This window comes from Urocitellus parryii, chromosome 10, assembly GCF_045843805.1.
Source record: "Urocitellus parryii isolate mUroPar1 chromosome 10, mUroPar1.hap1, whole genome shotgun sequence".
Taxonomy (NCBI): domain Eukaryota; kingdom Metazoa; phylum Chordata; class Mammalia; order Rodentia; family Sciuridae; genus Urocitellus; species Urocitellus parryii.
Window position 1 is genome coordinate 14692827 of NC_135540.1, and position 14954 is coordinate 14707780.

Here is a 14954-nt window from a genome sequence, read left to right on the forward strand (position 1 = left end):
TCTTATAGAAAACTGCAGCTTTAAAAATAGCAAAATACAAGACAGAAGGACTTGAAATCAAACATTAGCCTTCTGTCATGCATCTTGTCTATAACACATTTAGGCAGATTTTTGTTTTGTTTTGTTTTGCTGTGTTTTAATCAGGCAGTTTTATATGGCCTACAAGTAACAGTTTTATATTGCCTGTTATTTATAAGCCATATAAAGCAGTGTAATAAGGAATTAAAGAGTAATAAGGAATGAAAACAAATACACTAAAACTCTTAAACTGGGACGTCTGAACTGAATGCAAACTAGAAGATTGTTTTGGGACCACTGGGTTCAATCTGACCTCTCACACTGCCTTAAAGGTCTCCTAAGGGTTTTTCCCAACCAAGTTTCTCATTTTCTAAGTTATCACTGGTACAAGGTGTGATGACTTTGAGGCATCAATTAATATAAATTGGAAGCAGGCAAAGTATTAATTAAACATGACATTCTGATTATTTAAACCTTCTATTAAAGTTGATTATTCAGAGCATGTTGATAGCCTGCTCTTCAAAAATGACTGATGATATCAAGCTTTACTGACTTCCTCTAAGTCTACTATTTCCAAGTCTTCAGAAGAGAAGGAATAAATGAAGTGAGAAGAACACGGGGAACAAGTCTAATAGACAGACTGACTAATCTCAGACCCCCAAGGTCAAAGAAAAGCAATTCATTTCTTAGCTTTCATCAACACAAGACACAATTTATCAATCTAAGAACGGGACTATAAACGTACATCTTAATTATATGTTCTTTGCACTGTATAACTTTTCAAATAATGGGTTTTATATTCAAAAAAATGTCATAAGGCAAAACTCAATATATTTGCAAAAACACTGTTAATTTTTTAAAGTATATATTCAGTCATTATTACTATACATGCCATATGGAGAAACAATGGCATTTTTTTAAATTTAGATATTCCTTGGGATTCTATGACCTTCACGTTATAAACTTTAGACATTCATATCCTTCAAAATACTAATCTTATTCTAATACATTCAAATGTGGAGACAGTCACCATGCTATAGATAATTATTAAAGGCAATATCCTTATGTTATTATAAAAGTTCAATGGCGATTATTATACTTGAAAGATTGCTATTCCCATAAATCCAAAGCTACTTTTGGAGAAAAAAAAATATTTTAAGCAAGGCCTGGGAAAACGTCTCAATGTTATAAATGTAATCACATGAACAGAGATTCTTGTCCAAGTTCCTCTCTCTTTCCCTTGTTACAACACTGAGGGCAAGTTTTTAATAGCAACTCGGAAATTGTTTTATAGAGTAATGTTAGGTAATTTGAAAGATTTCTCAAAATGAAATTACATGTACAGGGTAGTCGATCAAGATTATGAAACTTGACTCTGCATTCTATGTATTTTAAATCACATTGCTATTTTCACCAACCTAAATTAATTACCACCTTTTCCATTAGGTCACGATTTGGGGGAGATTTTATGGCCTCCATGGAGGAGGATAGTGAAAGGTGTTGTATCGTTGGCTGATGATTCATTACACCAGCTGCCAGAAAGTTGCAAGTCGCAGCACACCTGGAAATGCAGGCTCGTGACTGATGGGGAAACACATTTATCTTGGCACGTCACAAAGGAGATGGGATTGTAATTATTCTCCCTCGTTACTAAAGGTATTTTGGAGCCATATCTACCTACAAAATAATACAAATCACGCATCTGGACTAGCTCCACATGATTGTACCATCTGTTCTTAACAGTCTACCCTAAATGTCTCCCCAAGTATTTTCTGTGTTTTAAAAATAAAATTCAGTTTTTAAAGACCTAAACTGATCATTAACATTGTCAGGAGATGTCATTTTCAAAATTAAGACTAATGCAAATGCTCAAACCCTGAGTTAGTTTGGTTGATAAATACATAACACAACATCAACCTTGACTGTATACTAAGGAGATTCTGTGCATTTCCTATATTTTAATTTTGAGAAAATAAATGTGTCAGCTAAGTTTTACACAAAATATTTCATGTAGGAACTAACTATTTGGGTTTTCAAATGTGAAAGAATGAAAAGTCGTCAAAGGCTTCTCTCTTCAAGCTGTTTCTCTGTTGCTCATTACATTGACCTCAAAACTGAGATTCTTCCCTCTCCCCCAAAAGTCCCTTAGCTTAAGACCTTAAGAAAGTATATAAATTTAAAAGGGTTCTAGATAAATTTCATGAAGTTTGTAAAAATGAAAATTTCCAGAAGTTGATAATATCTCATCTAATATAATCACAAGTAATAAACTCTGCTTTTACTGTTAGTTTTAAATTATTATAAAACTCATATAGCTCATGTTTTTCCTTTTAAATGGTAGGCTTGTTTTCTCTAAATATAAAATGCCAATGAAATCCGTACCCAAGAATCAGAGAGATCAGGAAATGCATAGTCAACTTCAGTACTGAAAATGTAGTGCATAGGTTTCAATATGATATGCTATAATTTTTTATATTTCTTTCAAAACCACTAAAGAAAAATGTTTTCTTAGAATACTGAAACTTGGATAATACTATTATCTGAATAACAGTTTACCTTTCTCTAAAATAAGAATATATCAGTAACAGTAGTAAAAAGAATAATGTAGAGAAAAAGTGACAATCACTAATCTAAGTACTTGATACATATTGACTTACCAACACAACCAGAGAGGTACGTGCTGTTGTTCTGTTTTTTGAGATATGAAAATTTCTTTGCAACAGAAAAACAAAACAAAACACTGAATCACATCACTATCACTATTCCTTAGTATTTGTATACATTGAATCATGGACATTATCAGTGTGAGAAACTAAGAAATGAAATTAAATTAAGGAAGAAAAGAACTAAAGAGAATTCTTGACTGGCAAGGCACTCTGATAGAATATATCCAAAATTCAGATAGTAACAATGGCAGAGAGAGTTTAAAAATATACTTGATGTACACATTAGTAATGTATACATGGCAAATAAAATTAAAGTAACACTAAAAAAGAATTTGAACTACATCTCTGAAGTACTATTGTAATACATGTTATGTTGTAGGTCTATAAACCTACAATTTGCCATGTTTTTCCATAATAAACATTCCCTTACATTAGATTTTAGAAGTGCGTCTCTTTAAAATGTTTTCAGATTCAAAAGTTACAGTCTTAATATAGTTATTTCTTTCACATATGGGAAATCCAATAAATATTTTATGTAAAATCTAGTTAAGAGCAGTCTTTTCTCTGTGTCTCCACTTATACACTAATAATTCTCAAGTACTTCACCTATTTTTTCTGTAAACATTAGATTTTACTGTCATAAGTTAGTTTATCATTTCCAGGTAATGTTAAAACTGGTTCCTGGTAAATAGTGTGTTCTCTGCCTTCAATTCCAGTTATAAATATGACAATACTATAATAAGTTGGTCACATGTCTGAATAAAGTAGCTTTCTCCACAATGATATTACATATTGGTTTGCACAACAGTTGAGTCAGTCATAGTGAAGCATCCTGTTAGCATTCATTGCTGGCTGTGTCTGACATCCTTCACCTGGCCAGATCTACCTCCTGACAGCCATCTCCCAACAGTTTACTACCTCCCAATACACCAGGTGCCAGAATTCCTTGGTCCATCTTATCTGCATTGACCCTTAGGCATCTTCTCTGATGTCCAGGTTATTTCATGCGGACCTGCCTTTGTACTTGCTCGTTTTCCTAGAAGTCAAGCAACCTCTACTCCCTTCTCTTTCTCATTAGTTACATGGGAAACTCTTACTAATTCATTCAAGACTCTGCATTAGCAGCATCCCTCCAGATAGGGTCAAGTACTTGCTCCTTTCTTCTCTGCCACACCGAAGAAGTACCCTACTATGGTATCAACCACACTGCTACCTTTACTTGTTTACAGCTTTGACTCATTGAATAGAAAATAAAATCTTCAGAGACAAACCTCATCTATCATGGAAGATGCTCCAACACGGTTGGAGCACAGCAGGTATTGAATAAAAGTAAGATGAAATTAAATAACTTTAGAGTTTATATTTTGCATTCTGCTTATTAAAATTTCCCTCTTTTCCCAATAAATTTGCACGTTGTTTTTCTGTACAAAGTCAAATGTTTATGCACAAAACATAATATTAATTCATATTTCTTAGCCTGTGTTAGAAACATTATGTAAATCACCATTCAATTATCCAATCATCACATTGTTATTTAGAAAGAAAAGGAAAAATAATGATTCAGGTCTCCAAATTCACAAGTTCCTATGATATGCTACATGTATTTTCATAACTCTTTTCCATTAATTACATTATTTTATTTAATCAAATAGTTATGAAAAAAAGAACATGTATTACTAGAAATAAGAACTTTTTGAGCTCAAGCTACACTTGTGTCTGAGAGTTAATATCAAGTTCATTGTATGTGTTTATGTAAGACAGGTTACTAAGATACAACTCTATTCTTTTTTAGGTTATAAGGAAATAGTATTGAATATACAATTTATAATTAAGTTATTTACACATAATTTATGATAAAATCAAATAAATTGTATGTGCCTAAGATAATGTCAATGACATTGGTGGTGAAGATGATGGTGGTAACTGGCCCCCACTAAACTCCCTCTTTGGCTCTGCTTTTTTAACTAGGTAATCTTACATTTTATTCCTCATAAAAATTTCAGAGTAAATATGGCTACTTACTTTTCAGGGTTGTCTACTTCTTCAGTAACAAAATTGAGGTAAAACCTAAAAGCATGCAAATTAGCAACTATTAATATATTTTACCACTGTAATCCAAAGTTTCACATTTTAAATATTTAAAATTGAACACAGATTATGAAAACTTCATTAAAAATACTTATAGTTCAATGAAAATATCTAGCAACAAAACCCCCATAGATTATTTTTCTATTAAGCCACACACGTGAAGTGCTTCTAACTTGAACAGTAGGGAACTGAGAGTGGAAAATCCAGTAGTTTCTCTGCAATGCAAGCACATGGGAGCCAGGGGTGGAGTTAAGCCCAGCCTGGGAGGTCAAGGGGAGATTTTTAGAGGACGCATCCCCCAACCTGAGTTTCAAGAACTCTTAACTTTTAGGCTGGGTGCAACGGTGCACACCTGTAATCCCAGTGACTCCAGAGGTGAGGCAGGAGGATCACAAGTGCAAAACCAGCCTCACCAATTTAGCAAGATGCTAAGCATCTTAGCAAGACTCTGTCTCAAAATTAAAAATAAAAAGGGTTGGGGGTGTGGCTCAGTGGTTAACACCCCTGGGTGGTAGCCCTGGTGAGGAGGCCTGAGGTCTTCCCGGCTGAGTACAGAAATGTGTCAAGGTGGTTATGCCCAATGACAGGAGCAACAGTCTAGTATTCTGCAGTTCTTGTGTGGCAGAGGAAATGGGAAGAGAACTTATAAGACGGCCTTTGCCCCCTCCAAATTCAGAAGTGGAGACACATAGCTATATAGACACAGTGCTATAAGACAGTAGCATTTCTAGATTTAGGGAACTGTTATTGACTTCCTAGACAGAAACACAGTGTACAAGTTGGAACCACAAATGGTAGAATAATATACATTTCAAAACTTCGGGGGGTGGGGCGTAAATTTCAAATGTTCTACCACAAAAATAATATTTGAGGTGATGAATATGTCAATATGCTCCATTTAATTATTCCACATAGTATTCATAAATAATAACATCACTTTATAGCCCATAAACATATACAACTCTAATTGTCGATTTGTAATTAAAAAATAAAAATGTGATAAATCCTCAATTCACACGTCTTCCTTTCAGGTTAATATGTTCCAAATAACCTCACGTCGCAGGACTGTTCTCATTTTTTTCCACATAGGCCTGTTAATTTCAGGCACATCCGTAGTCTTTGCACCATAAATCACCAACTAAAGAGCAGGAGATTTTGTACATTTTTAAATCCACAACACTTTCTGGGTCTTTTTCCGTGAGAAGAAATATTCTGGGCACACAGTAGGTTCCTTTCAAGCTCCACAGGATGGCAAGTATTACCCAAATTTCAGGGCCCTGGGGAAATTTCCTTCACTCTATGACTCTCTCAATCCCATACGGGATTGTCTAGCATTCGAATCCTGGAGTTTCTTTTGTAATCTGAACTGACTGCTAGCCAGCCTTTAAAGCCCTCATAGTTCTTTACTCGGTTTTCACAATGTAAGGCTGAGGCCGATTCCATCATGAAGTAAGCAGAGTAGACGACTAGACCATGGAAATGGCAAAACTAAGGGACCATTAAGAAAAGAAAAAGAACTAAACAAACAAAGAACTAGCTCTCTCTTCATTTAACTAGGAAATCATATTTTCAACCTACTCCTGATATCTTATTTTGCAGCAGATTAAAAATAACTTTTTACATGGGTACACAGGAGCACAGGTCTTGATGTACAAAGTCTCTACATTCTAAAATTGATGGCTGGAATATTAGCCCATAAGCTAATGTGCTTACCTCACAGCCTAAAAGAAAGAAGAGGAAACCTGTCTTGCTCCATCTTCATGGAAACCTTATCTAAATTCTCAAGTAGGAGTTGACGTTCAAGGTGAAGCTGCCAGCAACTGGAAGGACTATGCTTTAAGTAGTTCTGTTTGAAACACTGAGAGAAGAGTAGCGATAAAGGCGATATGAAAGGTCAGTAGCCAAGACATTTTTTTAATGACTAGAAAGTTAAATTTCTAAAAATAGAGGTTGTCATTATACTAGGAAAGTGAGCAACAGTCAGTGCATATATCTGGAATATGTTCTTTGAGAGAGATTTGATGTGCTTGTTATAAGCCTCAGGCAATAGGAAGTACAGGAAGAAAATGAAAAAAAAATCACACATGAAGAACTGTTTCTAGATTTCTTATGTCAAAGATGGCCAGTTTCTTCTTAAAGGTTGCTTTAGAGACGAGTCTTTTCCAACAATATTAAAGCAAGAAGGGGAAACAGTTATGAAGAAAGAATTTAACTTCAAGTGTTTTCCATGATTCCAGAGAACAGCAGAGAGGAGGAGAGGGAAGGAGAAGGGAAAGGAGGAAAGATCTGGGGCAGAGTGGAGGAAAAGAAGGAGAAAGCTTCTTATTTTAGTCCAAACATCACATCCTGTGGGAAATAGACCTTTATGCTCTGTGATCTCCAGCCCTGAGTCCACAGAATTCTTGGGCATTCCATCTCCTCAAGGCCTCCAGAGATGCTTACAGAATCTATTGTTCAGCTTTTCCATGATTGTGCATAAAAGGCTCTGTAATGCCAGCAGCACATTCCAATACCCAACCATGTGAATTATTTTTAAAAGAAGCTTATTCTGTAGATTAGATTTGACACAATGGTACAAAATAATCCCAGCAGGTGCTTTAGAAAGTCTAAGTCCATTGAGGATAAGCTTTAAAAGGGAGGAAAAAAAAGACAACTGAAAAACTACTTTCTGGCTCACGGTTTAGGAAAAAAAAAAAATCCCACCAAGCAATATTTAACTTTGGATCAAGATATGGGATGGAAATTGGTTTGGTTCCCCAGAGCCACAGGGGGACTGGCAGATGTGTTTCTCTGGAATGCAGATATTGGCAACCGTATTAAAGTTGTTCTGACCCAACTCTGCGACCTCGCCGGGTTAATGATTCCTTTTCCCCTAATCATGTTTCTGTGAAGAAGTTTTCAACATTCTGGAAAGGTTCTGTGCTCCTCAGAGCCCAAAGTTGATTCTATTCAGGTTCTCCAAGGTTCCGAGGTGTCTTTTTCCTATTCAACTGCTCAGAGCCGAGCAAGGTCCCCAGGACAACAGTGGTCTTGCTGCTTTTTCGGACAGGCTAAGAAGCTGGCCAGTAACCTTGGTGACAATAGATGCTTTGCTTCTGTCTGCCTCATCTGCAATGCCTCCTTTTTTTTTTTTTTTTTTTTTTTTTGGTTAAACATTGTCCCAGCAGCAATATAGGAAGTGGCTCATTTATGGTCCCCTATTTATGATTCTATGTCCGAGTCGTTTAAGACTCGCATGTAGAGTCACATCATGAAAGATGGAGCTGTCATATGGTCGGACTCACATTTAGAAAGTGAATCAATGCCTCTCTATTTGGGAATTTTTTTAGCCTCTGTCTTCTCCACTTGCATCTGATAGTTACTTTTCTTCTAGAATTCCAAACCAATAGACTATTTTCCTACACACAGCATCCTTTTTTCTCAGACTGATAGCTGTACATCAGCCATCAGAGCATTCCCACCCTCTCCAGAAAGCAGTGTTCCGATGGTGTAGCCACCCATCACAGAAGCACAGTCACTCTCTGTCTCCTACATTGAAATCCTGGACTTATCTTCCAACACTCTGATTGAACCCTCAAGAATAGGAGGAAATTGGGAGCTTCTTCCTCTTTCAAATAGGGAGTAGACACAAGGATTCTCTGATGAGAGTACAAAGCTTTTCAGAAAACACTTCCATCCTGTAAACAGAGTCATATTTGGGGTTCAGCATCAACAAAACTCAATATTAATCAGATAATTAGAAATGAAAAGACTCTTTATACATGGACAAATCTGTTGGCCCTCAAAAGACTCAGAAGTGGAGGGACCTGGCACCACATAAAGCAGGTGACCAGAATATTGAGCCGGGTGGTGGAGGAGTGAGGAGAGAAGTCTTTTAAGATTCCGTGGGAACCGATGCAGGGGACTCCCAGGCAAGAGAACTCCATTCAACAGAATTAATCAAATCTCTCTGGTGATGATCTCCACATTCCACATTCCTGACAGAGTACCACCAGGCTCCCGGCGCCTGGCTGTGGCTGAAAGCTTTTGCCACCTCCCCACTCCACGCTGAGGCTTCCAGAGACCCTCAGAGTAGCGTGGCGGCTGCCCCAGGCCACTAGCTCTCACTGAGGCTGAATGGACAGGGAAGAGTCCACTCAGCCTCTAACCCTGTGATCACACTCGGTTCTTTTCTCTGCCTAGCACCACATTGTGCTTTGGACAAAAGTAAAAGGACTTCAAAAACACTGAGCGATCAATGCTTACACACAATGACTGTAAAAATATTCTGGGAATATACAAATATTTTCACACCGGTCTCCGAGCTACAATCTTCAAACAACCTTCAATCATATTTTGCTTCAAAGCCATGCTAAAGTTTTAAGTCGCTATATGCTCTTCCTTTTCCTCTAATGCCATATTTTCATAATTCAGTGAGATTAGTAGGTACATTTATTTTGAAATATCTTTATATTTCCCTGCATTAGATGGAAGTTAGGAGCCTAAAAGCTTAAAGAAACAAAAGGAAGTTATATTTGTGTTTGAAAAGTGTTTACATAATTTTTGAGCTAGTGAAGTTTCCTGGTATTATTTTGTAGGTCCTAGAACGTTCGTATAGCTAAAGCTGTCTGTTAGTGTTATAAATAAGTAAACAAAATGGTGCCATGATTTACTCCAAAACAATGAAAGTTAATCTTACCACACTGCTTTGGATGTTTAAATGGTTTTTTTGGGGGGTGTGCCTACAGAGCTTTCTTAAAACTGTCATTTTAATTAAAGCTTACTAGATAAATAAAATTTAGTTAGGGAAAGTTCCATATTGATTCATGAGTATTGTTATCCAATGCCCCAATCAAAGGAATCATATCTGCTATCTGCGGCAACATGAATTTAATCATCTTTGTAGCATACTTTTATTTTCAGATGTTGGGGACATTCTGATGAATTTCTAAGGTCCACTAAAATGTTACACATGTTCTGGTACAGGTGATTTTATTGTCTTGGTTTCTCCCTTCCTGCCTTTAGGAAAGCATTTTATAACCTCCTGGGAATGCCTCATTTATTTCTGTATCAGAATTTTTTTCTTTCTCAGGAGAAAGTAGAAAAAAAGTTCATTAATCACTATTTGTAAATATCCTTGGAGCTTCAGCTGAAAGACCTTTTGACAAGCCAAGTTCTAATCTTCAGTACCTAATGGCACCGTTCTGTCCCCACGGATACATAATTATAAGTGATTTATGCTGGCTCTGAAGACCCAGTATTTGTTTGTTTCTTATGACACTGGGCTAAATCTGGTAGTGACCTTGATGGTGCTGGGGCTTAGAAAACAATACCCGAAACTCTGAGCCTTGGCAGGCTGAGTGCTCTCAACTGAAGGAAACAAACAGCCACAAAAGTAAGATCTCTCTGCCTCTTCCCACCCTTCTTTCTTGGGTTTCCTTTCCTTCCAAGGCCAGCCATAAACATTACAATTCTTTTCTCCAAGGGGGATCCCAGGCTCCTCTCCTCCCCCCAAACAAGCCAGACGACCTAGAAAATTACTCTAACTTCTGCCTTTCTGTTTAGGAGCTGGACATAAAGAAATGCCCTGATCAACTTTGTCTGAGAGTAGATCACAAGACTCTTGTTCCAAAGGGCTCCTTCTCTGAACCCCTGGGGAGGGCAGGGGCAGGGGATGCTATTTGGAGACTCCACGAAGAACCTGGATGGACAGGCAGGACTTCCTGGGTTCCACTCTCCATCTATTACCATTACCTCATGTACCAATAGCCAGGTTTCCCTGAGTTTGGGGGTCTTCATTTCTGAGCACTCCCATGTCGTCTTCAACTTTGGATAAGTCACTTGACATGCTTTTCTCTTAGCCTGTCTTCTGTCCTAGGTGTGTTGACCATGGTCCTCAGGCTCATTGAAGGAAAGCATCACACTTTTCCACTCCTCCAACACCAGCTTTGCATTAAGTCATGTGCAGGGTAACCGGCCTCGTGCAGGAGACCAACCAGACTTCTCATTTCAAGTACCATAAAACACTGGAGCACAGCCTCCCTCATTCGCCTGGCACCCTGCTTGACATTTAATCTAAGAACCTGAAGGAATCAATGGACCATACAAACCATTCAAATCCAGAGAGATCAACTTACCAGCCGGCATAGGCATACATTCCGTAATAAAAAGCCAGGGGCAACCCCATAATACTGGCATCTCTTCCTGAAAAGGCATCTTGAAAGTGTTGGGTTTGCCCTGAAATTAGAATAGAAAGACTTTAGAGCTTTACAAAGAATTGGTTTTTATTTCTTCTAACCATCGTCCCTGGGAAAAGAGACCTAATCACTCACTCTCCACTTGTTGCCAACTTTACCTGTTAATAGTGTACCCAAGCTAAAGAACAAGTCCCACAGGTACATTGATCACCACCCACACAATTTCATGTTTCTCTTCTAATCATGTCATAGCCAGGATGACATCTTAAAAACCAGCCCTTGTTTAAGAGAGCTCATACTTGGATCATGAAAGAAGACGGAAGGATTTTCTGTGAACTGTAGCTTTTAGGAGTGGGCTAGTTTGGTTTTTAGGATTCCAATGCTTGGGAAGAAATGCAAAGAAATATTCAAGGGTGTGCCTCCACTGAGGAGGCAGGGAGACACTCCAGAGTGGCTGTCCCATGTCTTTAACTTCCTGTTTGTCCCATGCAGACCATTAGACACCAGCCTCTGGAACAGGGGTTGAAAATTCTGCAGACCAAATCTGCCACACCAACCTACAAGCCTCTTTTTAAAATAAAGTTTTATTGGTGTACATCCATGCCCACTCATTTAAGTGTATCGTCTGTGGTTTATTTCACTCTCTGACAGCAGAATTGAGTAATCGCAACAGAGACTATGCTGCCCACAAAATTGAAAGCATATCCTAGCGGGTCCTTTTTTTTTATTACTATTGTAATTATTATTAATTAGAGGTACTGGGAGTTGAACTCAGGGGCATTTTACCACTGAATTAAGCTTTTTATGTTGAGACAAATTGTCCCTAAGTTACTGAGGCTGGCCTCAGCTTATGATCCTCCCGCCTCAACCTCTTGAGTAACTGGTATAGGTGTGCACTACCACACCTGCCTACCAGTTGCTTCTTTAAAGAGAAAGTTCATTAACATGGTCCCAACATCACAGTTTTCCTTTAGAAACACTGAATTCTAAACTATGTTTTAACAAATTTTGCATTAACAAGAAGATTTTTGTTCATCACTTTTTTTTTCTATTTTGAAAATTGCAGAGGATCCTTTTCTTGTTAATCTTTTATGTAGTTCAGAAATCAGAAATTCAGGGCTAGGGATATAGCTCAGTGGGTAGACTGCTTTGCTTTGCATGCACAAGGCCCTGGGTTCAATCCCCAGCATCACACACACAAAAAAAAAAAAATCATAAATTCAAACTAATTTTAGTGAGCTGATATTTAAACTTTAGCAGAAAAAAAAATAGCAAATGAGATAACCTAAATGGGAAATGACTTTGTTTCAAAGTCAGTCCTTATATAAACAAACAAAAGTAGGTTGGAAGATGGTTGATGTAGAAGACATTCTCTTTCAAGTCAAATCTCAGCTGTTGCTTGCACTGCCAGACAGGATGTTTATGATGACACACCGTGAGTGAGTTTGGGGACTCGAAACAGAGAATTCGGAGTTGTATGCTACGCTATTTTCCCCTCAAAGTAACCAGTTTCCAAATATAACTTTTTTTTTTTTTTTTAATGATAGAGTGAATCAGAAATGCCTGTTTAACTAAGACATCTCTGTGTCCTTACAGAAAGAAAATATAAATACTGGAATTCAGACAAAAGCATCTGCTGAGCATACTTCTGTCATGATGGGCCTGAAGGGACAGCAACACTCAAGAGCGCAGGACCAGATGAAAAGAAGAAACCTCTGCGAAGGCCGACACCCAAGCACAGGCCTTCAAAAGTGCCATTTTGTGAGTGCTACAAAAGAGAGGCATTTTATTTCTAAACTTCAGGAATATTTTGGCTGCATAACAGAGGTCTCGGGAAGATGAAAGTCATAATATTCAAAAGAAAGATCAACAAGTCCTCATAAGTGAATACACAACATTCAATTATTTTCAGCATCTGATTAGAGTAAAAGTGAATGTGCAGTATGTGTCAGGGAAGTCGTTCTCCCCCTGCAGCCTCAGATGAGTGAAAAAATATGTGATTAGTTTAGAAACAAAGAAAATCACGATTTTTTATAATTTTATAGTAATAGAGAAAATGTATCTGCTAAGAAGGCTCTCCAAGATATTCAAATTTGCTTCGTGATAATATTCACAGATGACTTCTCTGTTGGAGAACTAGGAAGAGTCCTGGTCATATGAAGCATTGATGCCATAAGTATTAATGAAAATATCACTCCATTGTAATTGCCAGAAACACCCCAAGAGCTATATTTTGACCCGTGGTTTCAAGGAACCTGCAATACATTTGGTCAGTCAAACCCCACTTTTCATACACGTATATAATTAAGTGTTTAAGACTGACTAAGGACTACAGTGCTACCTACGATGCCTGACATTTCACCAAAGAGAAAAAGAAAAAAAAAAAAAAATGAGTCCCATCTAGTAGACCATCTGACCTAGGAATCTAAACCAGAACTAAACCAGGATTGGTGAGCAGGGATTTCTGTACTTTCCAAACCATGAAGGAACTCATTACAGAAGAAGAAAGTGAGAACAGAACAGGCTATTTGGCCTACTATTCCCAAGGAACGAGACAGAATATGTGCAAGCCAGCTCTGTGGAGGCTGAGGTGAAATTAACAGAGCAAGCTCAACTGGTCTCCTCAGAAGATTCCGTCTGCGTGGTGTGTGGTTCTGAGCTGATTGAGGTTGCTGGAGAAGATGGAAGGATTTTGCCAGCAGGACTCTAAGATCTCCCACCAGGCTTATTCAGTGGACAGCAGCTGCTCCCTTTCCCAGCTGCAGAGCGACCAGTCTTTCGACATTTGTTGTTATTTGATGCCTCTACAGAGAGCAATGACTTGGCTGAATTTAGCATTTCCCTTTGCCTTACTGCGGTTCTTCTGCAACGTCATGGAACTTCTCTATGAATGCCCTTTCTTGGAACAAACAATATCAGTGTAAACACTAAATACTTAACATGCCCAAGGTATATGTCACCTCTTCACAATTTCTTCTCTCTCTCCCGTTATTTTCTACTATGTTGCCCATGGCCAATTAAATAACCTCTTTCCCTGCCAACCATTTCCAATGAATTCAAGCAATGGCATATGACTTCTCTCCCCAAACCACTAAAACTCCAAATGACATCCCCTCCTCAACTTCTGTTCTTATTAAATAATATCCAGAAAATATGATGTGTCTGTACTAAAGCAAGTTTTACATGAAAAATAACGTAACCATAGAAGTTAAATTTTTACAACTGTTTTGATCATCCCATCAATATTTGTTTTTTAGGAATATCATTCACATATCTGACTCCTCTTCTGAGGATATCACTCTGAAGATAGAAAAAAATAATAACCAGAAAATAATAAAATAAAAATAATAAAATTATTTTTCATATTCATTATTATATAAAATATTTTTCATTATTCTCCAAAAATCTTTCTCTTAACATCTTTATTACTGCTACTGAACAACTTTAAAATGAAAGTGAAAGAATGCGTTTATCTGTAGTTAAAGTTACTGGCAGATTTTTCCCTGCTTTGGATCTTCACTCCAGTTTTTATGAATAGAATTCACTGATGCCCTGTTTGAATGCTTGGCCCAAATCCTCTTGCTGCCATTCAACAGTAAATACCAACTCACCCCAATGTAGCAACCTTTCAAATCAATTAGATGACAGTCTAGAGTTTAAGTTCCATGAGCAAAGACTAATTAAGGATTCTGCTAGTACAAGCAAAAGTTAGTGTTAGAAGAGATCAAAAGCAGATACTATTTTAAAAAGCATTTACTTTTCAGTCCATACCTTTAATTAGCTGTATAACTCCAGGGACTATAATTATCAGAATTGCTGTGAGCTTGCAAAAGGTTAGGAAAATCTGGATCCGGGCACTCCAGCTGACACTCATGCTATTTAGAACCATCACCACAGCTGCAAACAAACAGTCAAAGTTACAAAAGGCAAACCCTCATGGGCACAAAGATATCTTAGGTTCTCATTACTCAAAGAGAGGTCTACAAACCAGCAGTGTTGACATTAC

General features: G+C 37.5%; 1 protein-coding gene across 1 annotated transcript in view; it reads right to left on the reverse strand.

Annotated features, from left to right (window-relative positions):
- Window positions 1-14954, reverse strand: part of Slc7a11 (solute carrier family 7 member 11) — a 64917-nt gene that overhangs the window by 33580 nt on the left and 16383 nt on the right. Inside the window, exons 4-6 of the mRNA XM_026386192.2 lie at window positions 14720-14845; window positions 10889-10988; window positions 4707-4751 (exon numbers count right to left, since the gene is read on the reverse strand). Of these exons, the coding sequence (XP_026241977.2) occupies window positions 4707-4751; window positions 10889-10988; window positions 14720-14845 (271 nt within the window). The remainder of the gene's footprint in view (window positions 1-4706; window positions 4752-10888; window positions 10989-14719; window positions 14846-14954) is intronic.